Raw genomic sequence first — 13828 nt, forward strand, 5'->3', positions numbered from 1 at the left:
CTTCATCGAGGTCAGGATAGAACTAAGTTAATTTCTCTTTTATATTGCTTTTCAATGGAGCCATCACCTTTATTTTTGCTGTTTAAAATGAACAGCTGGAATACTTTGAGCAGTAAAAGCAATTCCCCCAAATTGTATTTTCTAGTAAAGTTTTCCTATGTGACTCACTATGAGAAGCCTTTGGCCCTTTTGTGAATCAATTCCACTTCATCATATTTTTTTTGCCCTAAATGTCCTATGGGCTGTATTTGTGATGAGTCATTGTTATAAGGCAGAACACTACAATGTGCTGAGTCAGGGCTGCTAGTACTTGGGGAAGTTACTGACCTGGTGATTATTGACTTTGGTGGCAGTAATCACATCTAGATAAAGTTTTTAGTTTGTTTTATTGACCCTAACGAGAGGCAGTTTAAACATTTCACCACCCTTCTCTGCTTGGTGACACTCAGTAATATTACGTTGAAACCAATGGAATGTTAAGGACTTCTGTACTTGGGAATTCAGAAGCACAGGAGGTGTATTATACTTGAACATATTGTACATGAAGTTTGGCAGCAGTCAAGCAGTTTAATGTTATCCTCATTAATCATAAACCCAGGTGAACAAAATATGTGTACCGTAAAATCACCCACACAAACAGATTTGTTACTAAGATAAACTTGATGATAAACTAATCACCACCCATTTCCAAAAGCTTCTTGTTTGCTTTGAATTTTGAAAGGCATGATGCTGTTATAACACAGTCATTTGCCAAGAAATTTAGTTTACTAGATTGCTAATGTGATGGGATTTTTTTTCAATAGGCTAGATTGTAAAATATGTAAGCTTTTTACCCTTCAATTGCTTCAGTGGATTGCAGTAAATTCCATAGTACAAGGCTAGATATGCTATTTGCTCTTTTGGCACAGTGCAAACTAGTTCTTATACTGTACTGGCCTCTTCAAAAACTGTAGTAATCTGCTATGGCAAACTTACCTCTTTAATTAAAGATCCCATGTAAATAGCAGTCAGTGGAGTTTCTTCTGCTGGTTTGACGATCACTGTGTTTCCACAACAAAGGGCAGGAGCGATCTTCCAGACAAACATAACCAAAGGGAAGTTCCACTAAAAGACAGATGAGAAGATGTATCCTATTTCTAACACAACATTGTATTGCATTTGCTTTCCCCTCAACAGAAGCATGAACTGTCACATAGGCTGTGCAAAACTCACTGATTTGGGTTTATGCGATTTCAGTGCACTTAAACTGGCAGTCGGAGATCAGACGAGGCTGAAAATACCTAATGCAACTCAAGCAAAGCATGACTAAAGTTGCCAGTTTAGTGATGAAACTGGTGAATCTTGCCATCACCTTCTCTCTCTAATTCCTCACCTGAATTGGCCTACTGAAGGGGATGGGGTTGTAACTTGCAACCTCTCACCTCCACATGGCTTTGGTGAGCGGTTGATTGGTTCTCTCATTCTCAGGAATCTTCAAGGAGCAGCTGGTTGGCTTGCTCTCCTTGCTGTGCATCTCCGGAGAGTCAACTGATTGGTTTGTTGTCTCACAATCAACAGGAAATAGCTTCAGGATCACTAACAGTCTGTCCCTCCACCCCACAACCTGCTGAAGCTGGTGTTTGAAAAGGTTTACCTTCTACTAGCATTGGTATGTACTGCTATCATAGGGAATGAATATCATGGGGTACATAAAGAGTCTTTAAATCATCCACACAGCACTGGAGAAACATCTCCTGGTCATGCTGCTGCAGACGATGTAGCTGGGGCAAGGTGGGGCAGCTGTCTGTTCTTTTGAAAATACTTCATGCAGGCAGGAGGCAGTGGGTCTCTGTGCCTGCAGCCAGGGACAGAGGAGGGTATAATGTGCCAACTGGCCATCTCCGAAGATCTGTGAGGGGTGAAGTGGCCAGTGAATACACCAAAAGGTACTTGGAGATTTACAACTTATTATAAGAGATAATGCAGATTGTTTTGTTTACTCCTCGTCTGCCTGTATCCATCTGTTATTTCTTGTCTCATACTTAGATTGGAAGCTCTTTGAGGGCAGGGACTGTCTTTTTGTTCTGTGTTTGTACAACACCTAGCCCAATGGGTCCTTGTCCATGACTAAGACTCCTAGGGAAATAATTTATTTTACATTCTAGACTGTACATATTTTAAACAGTGCTATACTTTGTGAGGGGTTTACCCTTCATGTGCCAAACTCCTTCTGATTTTAGCACAGTTCCTCTCAGGATCAGGTCCAGAAACAGTCTGGCCTGAGAAGGAAGGTTCTGATGGTTAAAGATCCATACATTCATTCGTGCAGAGATAATTCTGAAAGCAACTCCTTTTAAATAAAAAACTTCCTTTTTTTTATGTAAAGGCTTCAACTCACAGGAATAATTTGGCCACACACACCAATGGGCTCATGTCTCGTAAATGTGAAAAAGTTTCCATCTAAACAAGAGGGGGAAAAAAACAGTACGCTCAGACAAAAGCTTTTGTGAGAAACAGTTTGAGTATAAAGGAGATAAACTTAGTTACCAAACACAGCTACATACTCTTGTACTTATAAACGATATTTTCAAAATCTTAAGTATGCAACAAAAAAAAATATCTGGATTCAATCTTGACCTTCCCTACATGCCTCAGTAAAGCAGGCCCACTCAGTATTTTTAATTCCTTCTTCTCCCAGCCCCCCTTTTCTTTGAAAGTGGTTTTTAAAAAAAATGACTCACAATCCTAGGTGCTTATCAGACATTTTTTAATATTAAATTTTAGCTGACATGAAATCCATTAAGTATAAAATCCCCTTGGTTTCAAATAAACATGTGCTCCAGTAAGCCTAGTATAGAGGTCTGTGTGATGCAAAAATCTCTGAAGTTTGAAATATTTGTCACTCTCGTTTTTCCTAATTCCTCCTTCATTACAAATCTATCTTTCTTAGAGAGAAAGCAGGGCAGTCAAATTCCTTAGAGTTGATCAATGGAAGGGACAACAGAATGGGCTTTGAGCTAAATCAGGTGAATTTCTTCCCTTCCCTTCTTCCAATCAGACTCTTCCTCATCCACCCTCAAATAATGGAATCAAAGAATAGTAGGGAACCTCACTTTCTTCTGGCTTGGGTCTTAGTCTTTATTGAGCCAAAGTCCTTTTTTAACATCTGGTTTCCAATATTGTTACACTGTTAGGTGTAACCTCTACCACTAATATTGCCCATTTTAAAAAAAAACTCTTCATATTTACTTTCACATGTAGAACCTAATATTTCTCTAGTAAATAATTAATATTGTTTAGTTGAATAAATACCAAAAATGTAAATAAGTAAGTTATGTTAACTGTGCCAAATGTGTAAAAAGAGGCATCTGATAAGGCTTAACCAGCTCATATTAACGTTTGTCTGAAATCTTTCCCAAGGCAAGATATTTTTCCACATTACAGAATTTTTAGCAGGAGGCAGTTCAAAGGCACACCACACTCATCAGTTCTGGCTTGAAAAGTCTCTCTCAAAACTACTCACCCATTGGAATGGTACGACCTTGAACTTTATCAGCCCAGCCTGCACAGTAGCGTAAAGTTCTAAGGCAGGCTCCTAAATCCATTAAGTAGGCAGCGGAAAAAAGTTTTCCACCATCAATGGCATCCATTGTCTAGAAGAAAACATATCAGCCATGTATTAATAGTGGCAGTTACTTTTTATATCTATCACTTGTTATTGGCTGCCCAAATTATAGATTTGCAGCTCTGGTATATTCACTTTCTAGAAGGCAAATCACTTTCTGAAGGAAGCAGAGCCACTGAAAAATCAATTTGGAAATCTGCAAACGAGACTTTTCCCTAGGGCTTTACTCTCAGTGATTTATGCAGATAATTTGATAATGGTGCATTTTAAATGATGCAGGTTCTGGGGAAAAAAAACAGATTTCTGTTAACTGAGTAAGTGAAGCTGCTCTAGTTTAGGCTGAGTATTCTACTGGTATGTATAAAAAAAGCTACAACCAGAAGCTCCTGGCTCAGATGATACGAATGGATCCATAATGGAGCCAGTGGGCGTACTCAGTCTGCACTCTCTGCACCAGCTTATTCAGAGCTGGTTAACCCTTCTCAATGATGTCCAAGGAATGCAGAGGCTCCCAGCAATGGCAACACCACTCAGGTGTCATTGCACTAGGATATTGTGGTTCTTCAGTATTGTGGGAGACCTTCCAAGGACCCTCAATGAAAGAGTGAATAATCTGCAAATAATATGAGCAGGGTTCCATTGTGGAGGGCTCCCAGGGCAGAATGGCATCCAAAACCAAACCAAAGTCTCCCAGTCTGCATATGAGAGGCCTGTACACATGAGGAGCCTTTGATGGAGGGCATTTCAGTATGGGAAAATTAACACCTCCTAAACAACGGATTGTCTTTTATTGGCTAGCTACATAGTGGTAAATGAATGAACAAAATCATCTAACTTGGTTTCCACACTCAAGCCCTCCCTCCACCCCTGGCAAATAGCCATCCAAAACATTAACTCTCAGAATGACAAGTTAGTGATTCCAAATCTGTAATTTCCCACTTGATCGTGGATGCCCATAATCAGCTCGACATGAGCTGACAGAGCAACACTGTGACCAAAAGGGCTAATGCATAAACAGGGGAATTCTGAGTAGGAGTATAGAGGTTATTTTGCTTCTGTATTTGGGACTGGTGCAATTTCTCTTGGAATACCGTGTCCAGCTCCGGTGTCCACCGTTCAAGAAGTATGTTGATAAATTGGAGAGAGTTCAAAGAAGAGCCATAAGAATGATTAAATGATTAAAAATCATGCCTTATAGTGATAGACTCAAGGAGCTCGATTTATTTAGCTTAACAAAGAGAATGTTAAGGGATGACTAGATCACAGTGTTTAAGTACCTACATGGAAAACAAATATTTGGTAATGGTCTCCGAAATCTAGCAGAGGAAAGTATAACATGATCCAATGGCTGGAACTTGAAGCTAGACAAATTCAGATAGGAAATAAGGTGTAAATTTTAAGTGTGGGTAATTAGCCATTAGAATAATTTACTAAGGGTCATGGAGAATTCTCCATCACTGATAACTTTTACATCAAAATTGGATTTTTTTTTAAAAAAGATACGCTCTCGGAATTACTTTTCAGAAGTTCTATAGTTTTTGTTATACAGGAGGTCAGCCCAGAGGTCTTGGAATCTATGAATTTATGAACATTTCGTATCTAAAATGAAAGAGGGATCCAATATCATGTGGAAGGTGTGGGAAATAAAAACAAATTAAGGAAAACAGAGATGTAAAAGAGGTTTTGGTAGGGGAGGGAAGGAGTAATTAGATATTATAGGATCGGCAAGTAAAAAATAACAAATCTGACTGCTTCATCTGTCTTGTGGAAGTAGCTTATTTTCCTTTTCTCTTCAAAGAATCATAGAACTGGAAGGGACCTCAAGAGGTGATCTAGTCCAGTCCCCTGGACTGAAGGCAGGACTAAGTATTATCTAGACCATCCCTGACAGGTGTTTGTCCAACCTGCTCTTAAAAAACCCCAATGATGGAGATTCCTCACTAGGCAATTTATTCCAGTGCTTAACCAACCTGACAGGAAGTTTTTCTTTATGTCCAACCTAGACCACCCTTGATGCAATTTAAGCCCATTGCTTCTTGTTCTACCCTCAGAGGTTAAGAACAACGTTTTTTTCTCCCTCCTCCTTGTAACAACCTTTTATGTACTTGAAAACTGTTATCATGTCCCCTCTCAGTCTTCTCTTCTCCAGACTAAACAAACCCAATTTTTTCAATCTTCCCTCAGAGGGCATGTTTTCTAGACCTTTAATCATTTTTGTTGCTCTTCTCTGGACTTTCTCCAATTTGTCCACATCTTTCCTGAAATGTGGCTCCCAGAACTGGACACAATACTAATCAGCACAGAGTAGAGCAGAAGAATTACTTCTCGTGTCTTGCTTACAACACTCCTGTGAATACATCCCAGAATGATGTTTGCTTTTTTTGCAACAGTGTTACACTGTTGACTCTTACACCTCTATAGGCTGTACTGTATGGCAAAGATACAAATATCAGTATATGTCATCATTAAAATTGGTATATAAAATCCACATCAAAAGTATGACTCTATAAAATGGGTAAACCACTAGTTCAAATAGTGGAAGGCTCAAAATGTAGCTGCCTCAGTGTTTCCCAAGACGTGTGACAGCTAGTTCTTCTGTTAGGTCTGACAGGACTAATTCAGAGTGGGTACTTTGTTGAAGAAAAGTATATGTTCAGATCTGATTTTTGAAAAAGAAACTGCCCAAGACACTAGCAGTTGCCAACTCTCAAGTGTGAGCAAGTGACCACAGCACCTATAAATCTTCATTTTTGGGTTTAAAAGCCTTTCGGAATGTAGGCAAGTGTTATTTAAGAAGACTCTATAGCCAGAAAGAAAGGGAAGGGCAAATGGATATTTCTTTGCAGATATTTATGTATTTTTGTAGGCTAAGTATGCTGGTTCTGTTACATTAAATTGTTGGTGCCATCTGCAGCTGCTGGCTGTATAGTTTGAATGCTGTGATTAAATTACTCTGGGTGATGTGTTTAAATCATTGTGTCGTCTTGGATGTTAGCTACACTGGATGCTGTGGCTAAATTTCAGGCACCTTTGGCAGCAAAACACTGTCCCAGCTCAGGATTTTGTGAACAATTATAATACCTGCTGGTTATTTTTTATGTAGCTAACTACTATAAGACTCTATCTCTAACAGTGCATGCAATAGCAAAGTGAACGACTCATTGACAACAACAAAACTGGGTTACAGAGAAAGGTGTAGGTAAATATTTTGGACTGGGTACACAGCTATTTGCAGCACTGATGTAAAGTTTTAAAATGCATTAATGCAAGCTGTCAGCAATCTGATTGTTAAAATGGTCCAGTAAGGAGCACTCTGCTAAATATTCAGAGTTAGGTGGTCCTCTATTTGCTCACCTTCTCACTGTCAACAGCAAATATTTTGCTGCCTTTGGTCTTTGATTTGTCGGATACACAGGGGTGGGGGTTGGGGGAGGGGAGGAGGAGGCGGCAGTGGCAGCGATGAAAACGGTGCGTAAATGAAATCCAAAATTCCTTCCATCTTTAAATAGTATCTACTGTAATTCTCGAAGAGCAGAGCTTCGCTTTTAGGCCCTGATTTAGCAATTTTGAGCATGTGCTTAAATACCATTGAAGTTACACTGATGTTAGTGGGAAATGAGTATGACTTAAAGCTGAGCATGTGCTTAAGTGCTTTGCTGAATGAGGGTACAAAAGTGCAGGTCATTTAAACATGCCAATTAGCAATACAAAACAAACCAGTCAGAGACTTGGCTGAAAACAAGCACTGACATCGCCTGATTTTCAGACGGGCTGAGCATCAACTTCTCCCACATATTCTGAGTCCTTTGAAAATCATGGCATCAATACAAGACCACCCTTTCCCTTCTCTCTGTAAATGCTTTATACTTACAGCTAAGAGTAGACGATCTCTTTCAATTAAGTCAGCTAGTTTATTTAAGAGCCTTCCCCGTTCTGAAGCATCCATTGTGCGCCATGGTGACCCAAGCTGAAAAGCTTTTCTCGCTGCTTTAACAGCTTTGTCTATGTCCTCCTGTATGTGAAGAATATGGAGACTTATTTGATTGATATTTGATTCTGTCATATAATCCTGCTTTTTTTTCTATTTGTACAGCACCTAAAGTGTGCTAGGCATTTTGCAGAATAAATACAAGAAATCAACCTTGCTGCAAGCAGCTTACAGTCTAATTAGAAGAGAACACTTATTTTACATCTCTTTTTTTCAAACATGCTCACTATCACTTGAAACTTTCCCAGCTTTATGAAGGAAACAGCTGAAGTCTCAAAGCCCATACATAGAAGTATATTAAGGAACTCCACTTTTAGATTTTCAAAAATGTACCCCCCATTTTAGCACCCACAGGTATTTGCAGCTATATTTCAATGTCCAGGTAATTGCCACAAATCAGGCATCCAAACATCTAATGTAGCCTAACATCTGGACATACCCCCCCCCCCAAGGTTTGGGTAAGGCCAGATTCAAAATATGTCTCTTAAAATATTTCCTATGATGACCACAGATGTATTCTTTGGAAAACAAATCATCTTTGTTTTTTTAATTGTAAGTGCAGGACCTAAGTACTCTAAATCATGGAAGTGTCTGATTAATTGACCAGGTTTTAATTGCCAACCCTAAGCACTCCACAATGCTGGCACTGTCTTTACATTAAGCATGTTAACTTGTCAGCCTATGGTAGTTTTTATAATACTGTTTATTATTAATCTTTTGGCTTTCACAACAATGGAGCAATGTATATTTCACTGTGTGGAATTGTATTTACATGGAGGGTGATCTAGGATGCAAAAGAAGCAATTAAAGGCCTACTTAGAAATGATTTTCAGTATTTGGGAGTTTGTCGTACTTCACACATCCTGCTGCTCCTTTTCCAAGTAAAATACAAATGCAGGTTCAATTCGGCCATTTGGGTTTTTTTTGAAAGCGTATTTCTAGAAAAAGTAGGAATCTATCTGTAGCACAATTTTCGGTGCAATTTGCATGTACAATTTAAGCAGCAACTTCTGAAAATTTGTCCCAGGCTGTTATTTGCCTAATTCTCCTCTCACACTGGTGTAAATCAGGAGTAACTCCACTGAATTCAACACCGATAAAATTGTTGTCAAAGGAGAATCAGGCCCAATATTTTAAATCAGTATTGATAACTGAAATTGAATGATCTTTGTATGACTTAATGAGGGACAAATCATGTCACGAAGAGCCCAGAAAGCAAAAGAACCAATGCAGACTTGCTATGCAGGCAGGGTCTTCCTACAGTGGGTACTTACCATCACAGCACAGACAGCTCCACAGTGGCTCTCTGTGTCCAAGTCAGCATGAGGTTTGGGGGCAGGATGAAGGAAAGGAGTGTGTGGAGCAAGTGGATTCATGACCATGTAGCTCTGCTAGCCAATCCCACCTACATGGGAAGGCACAGTAGCTGTGGGGAATACTGAGGCTACAATAAAGCTAAGAGGTAGTTTCGCTAATATTTTGTAGCCTGATGGAGATGGAGAGGATTCCTTCCCCAAGGTACCGGTGGAGCTACCACATGCATAGCCCATGTATTTGGACATTGTGAAGGGATAAGGATTGGATCCCAAATTGAACATTTATACTTTATCTGTCATAGATGAAAAAATTATATACGCTGTATGATGGAATGTAATCCACATATTGATTTAGATGTAATGTTTTCCTACAAGTGTAAAAATATCAAAGGTAAACAATGTCTCTACGGTATTATGCCCCACCCCTTCACTCAGCATGAATACCAGGGGAAATGCACAGCAGAATGAGGGAACATCCACCCCACAAGCCCATGGAGTGGCCTTGCAATCTCAGCTCAATGGCTGAAGTAGCCCCCATGTACCCTTAATGTGGCTCTGCTTTGAGAGAGAGGATTGAATGGTCTGCACAGTGGCAGAAACTCTTCCTCACTCCCACAAATTCACGACCCATCTTATCCACACATAAGCCAATAGTGAGTTGTGGGTGCTCAGCACCTCTGACAATTAGGTCACTTATTTAAGTGCTTAGTTTAAGGCACCCAAGGATGAAAATCTTGGCCTAGATCATTTAAAATTGTCTCAAATGTGTCTCAAATTCTCATTTTAATTATTTGTGGTTCCAATATCATATAATGAATGGAATGTGCAGATATGGTTGTAAAAAATGTAAATATGTTCAAGACATATTTTCCATCATACTTGTTGAAATTTCAAAATTCTTCCATGCACTCTATCAGATATTAATGACCCAAAACAACTGTATAAAATAATAATTAATGCCGTTTAATTTTATGGTGCCTATCGGCCTAAGGATAATAGATGCTTATAGTCTATATATGATCAAATGCTTATTTTTGCAGGGATCTTTTCAACTATACAGTCAAAAATAGCTAGTTAGAATCCATAAAACCAGAAAGCTAAACTTAAATTCAACTAATTAAGTCCTGTGAGCAAAAAATATAAAAGCCTGCTCTGCCAGTTGTATGACACTAAATTTAATATAGAAATCTACACCAAGAGACAGAGACAGATAATTATGCACAGGGCCAGGCTTACTAGGTTATTTTTTTTTACACTTGTTATAAACGTGCATTTACTTTACATCTCACTGACCATTTGTTAAATAAATGTAGTCATGCTTTATTATTACTAGGGGCCTTCAGGATTAGTGAGCTTAGCCTGAAAGAGCCATCTAACTGAAAGGAAAACAGCTCCCATCCACATATGTGTCTGTGCTTTGTAATCGTCACTTAAAAAACAACAAAACACCACTGAAAGGCAGTGTATAGCTCTTTGTTAACTCTATTGTACACACAAATTAAATTCCTAAAATCTCTTGGCTCATTATCTAAAGACTAGACTCTAGAATATTAGGTTTACAATGACTGTGTAATTTACTAGATTTGTACATTTCACTAGACAATTTAGTTAATAGCAGTTGTCATTACACATTGGTTTACAAAATTGCTTTACATGAAGCAAACCTGTATGCTGAACAGCATTCTCTTTATTTAAGGAGTGGTTAGATTGCTTGTACAGAATGAAAGCTACAAGAGTTTCAAATGTTAAGTGAACAGTTTCAGGTCATGAGTAATTTAATTTGAGGATGATCAAATATCAGGTCAACCTGATTTGCAATGTAATTTGATTTTTAAATATTAAAAAGAGAAGAAGTAGAAGGGTAGCACTTTACAATGCCAGTGACATACAATCAGACAATCAAGAGTGGTTATGAAATTCTTTGGATAAGGACAAAAGGAATGAAAAATGAAGACGAAGCCACACTGAGCATCAGCTTCAGACCACCTGGACTGGAGAAGGGCATGAATGAAAAATTCCAAGACCAGATTTCATAGGGCCAGATTTACTAGTGTTTTTTTTAAAATGAACACTTGTTATAGATGTGCATTTGCTTTACATCATACTGAGCATTTGTTCAAGAAATGCAGTCATGCTTCCTACATCATGAGTCTTCCTGAGATATTTGAAACCATGGAAAACCATTGTTATTAGAGACTTTATCTAGCCATCTGTTATATAAGAAATAGATCCAAACTTGCATAGCAAAGATGTTCCAAACATTGCCAGGTATCTTACAATCAGCTCTTGTGCTTGGACACCTATCAGACAAATCACACTTGGACCTGAATCCTATCATCAAATCCATGGTGTAGGTATCTTGTAAAGTCCTGAAACCTGTAACTTAGAATCCACAGAATTATGCTTCAGACAAAATATTTTATGCTGGATTTGGATCTGTACCATATTAGGGCCAAATGATTGCTGGAAGGGGATGGGAAGCTGAGCAACAGAGGCACTGAACTGTGCTCGTATGTATTCAAAGGCTGAACACATAATAAAGTAAACAAATTATTTGGTCTAGTAAAAACCAATAAAACTGGGAGAAAACAGAAAAAAATTAAAACAGGGACATTTAGGCTAAATATGAAGGGGTTTTTGTGACAGTGAAATTATGGGTATGACACTCTGCAATTTAAGTCTGGGCCCAGATTCAGGCTTGACCCCAAACCCTCTTCTGTCTACACACAAATCTCTTGGGCTCAGACCTAGGTCCTAGGATCCTGCAGGAGTGGAGAGGTTGAGTCCAAGTCAAGCTAGGACCCAGGATTTAAGTTCTATTGTTTTACCGTGTAGATGCAGCCTTCTCGGACTTGGTCCTGGGAGTCTGCCAAAAGTATCCCACAGTTCCATGGGATAATTTCCTTTGTCCTTAGCATCTCCAATCCACTCAAGGGAAACAGACACAATCCCCATTGGTGTAATGCAGCAGCTTGGTAAGTCAGTGTTTAACCCTTCCATTGTCTTCCCAATGCCAAGCTACAAATACACCATGAGAAAGCCTTCTGGGTTTCCAATGAAAGCTCAACAGAAGCAGTCTTTTGCAAAGCGTGCTGCTTCATGGTCATGAGAGCACAGCCAGATTTGGATAAAACTCTGGTACAAAGCCAGCAAAACAGTGGACTTTAGTCAGAGTACTTGGAATGACCATGCATACCAGCAAATAGCAAAGAAACTGGCAGCATTGCAAATTTACTGGCTCCGTGACCAGTGCAGGGAGCGGATTAATCGTCTCAAACCAGAGACCAGAACTGCACCTTGGGCAACTCACTGGCATCATGCCTGTTTTATGAGGAGTTTGACTGGAAACGGCTCCATTCAGGAGGAAATGACTCGCCTCTGGCTTTGCAAAAGACTGTGAAGAGCACAGCAAGGCACAGTACAGCACTGGCATCTGACGAAGTGGGTATTCACCCACGAAAGCTTATGCTCCAATACGTCTGTTAGTCTATAAGATGCCACAGGACTCTTTGTTGCTTTTTACAGATCCAGACTAACACGGTTACTCCTCTGATAAAACACAGACACTGGAATCCAAATGGGTCATAAACATCTCCAATGGATTTCAATCTGTCAAAAGCACTTTCAACAACCATTCTACACCAGCTGATAACGTAATTAAACCATCTTTTGCCAGGGCTTCTGAAAGCAGGGTGCAGTTTCATAAGCCAAGGCAAAAGGGGTTACATGCGGTCCTCCAGAATAATGGTGGGGGCAGTGACTCCGTTGATGTCAGTGTCATTTGGTGGGAGTAGTGTCCCAGCGTGTTCATCCTCTAAGTCACAAAAGGAACTGACCTAGCCTCTGGCCATCTCACAGTTTTAGGATAATTGTGAGCTTCAGCCCAATAAGCATTTCTTTATGGCTGTTGACTTAGTGAGAGTTATGTATATACAATGAAAGCAGGACTGGGTACTTAGTATTAAAACAGGTGCTAAATATTTTTAATGAAATGCAAAAGCCTTGAAAAATTGTGTTTTCTGTTATTAATTTCACCACGGACCCATTTATATTCACAAAAATCATTATTTGTGTGTGAACTTCTTGAAGCAAAAGTGGGCCAATTTTGAGGCCAAAAATGATGTCACAAATGAGAAAACTTTATAGAAACAGAAAAAATTTGTGCCTGTATGTGCCTGTGTATACGTGCATGCTTGGGAATGAACATACACAAAGGCAAATATTTGCATGAATGAAAACATTAACAGATAAAATGAGTAATTTTTTCCACAGGTCTAGTTAAAAGTTTTTCTACACTTGTCAGCTAGAAATAGAACACTCGCATCTCAGGCTTCCTTTTAGAGAGTTCATCCAAAAAATGTCTCTGGTCATCATTTCTAAAACGATGGAAACAAAAGAGCTTATCTAAAAAGAGCTTTCTATATTTAAACATATCACCCTGTACTTGATAATGTGCACTGAAACTAGATAGTATTATTAAGCGAAGTCTTTTCAAACAGAAAATTATACAAAATTATGAAAACATAGGAAATTTGCTCTTGAGTTCTTAGGGTTCCATTTCAGATTTTTGAAGTGACTGTCTATAAGTGTATCTTTTTTCCCCCCAAGTGGTCTTATACATGGCAAAATAAGTACATTTCTCTTCAGCTATAACCAGCTTTTGCAGTCCTCCCATCAAATCTTAACAATTAAGCATGTATGAGCCAGCTCTGTTTCGCAGGAACTGGTGCTGGTGATTCAGCAGGCGGCATTCATCACTGCAAATCTGTATTAAATCAATGACCAGCTGTGCTGTAAGGAAGCACTATCTTACTGGAAGTGTCATCATTCACAAAAGACATACATATAGAGTTGTGACCACTTGTTAGCAAAGATTCCCTGGCATTTTATATAAAAGTTAAAGGATTAGTGTAGCCAAAT

At 39.0% G+C, this 13828-nt stretch overlaps 1 protein-coding gene across 1 annotated transcript in view; it reads right to left on the reverse strand.

Annotated features, from left to right (window-relative positions):
* ALDH1A1 (aldehyde dehydrogenase 1 family member A1) overlaps positions 1 to 13828 on the reverse strand; it is a 51992-nt gene that overhangs the window by 18745 nt on the left and 19419 nt on the right. Inside the window, exons 3-6 of the mRNA XM_045020773.1 lie at positions 7476 to 7616; positions 3503 to 3632; positions 2378 to 2439; positions 976 to 1104 (exon numbers count right to left, since the gene is read on the reverse strand). Coding sequence (XP_044876708.1) covers positions 976 to 1104; positions 2378 to 2439; positions 3503 to 3632; positions 7476 to 7616 — 462 coding nt within the window. The remainder of the gene's footprint in view (positions 1 to 975; positions 1105 to 2377; positions 2440 to 3502; positions 3633 to 7475; positions 7617 to 13828) is intronic.

Source organism: Mauremys mutica, chromosome 6 (genome assembly GCF_020497125.1).
Source record: "Mauremys mutica isolate MM-2020 ecotype Southern chromosome 6, ASM2049712v1, whole genome shotgun sequence".
In the NCBI taxonomy this organism is placed as follows: domain Eukaryota; kingdom Metazoa; phylum Chordata; order Testudines; family Geoemydidae; genus Mauremys; species Mauremys mutica.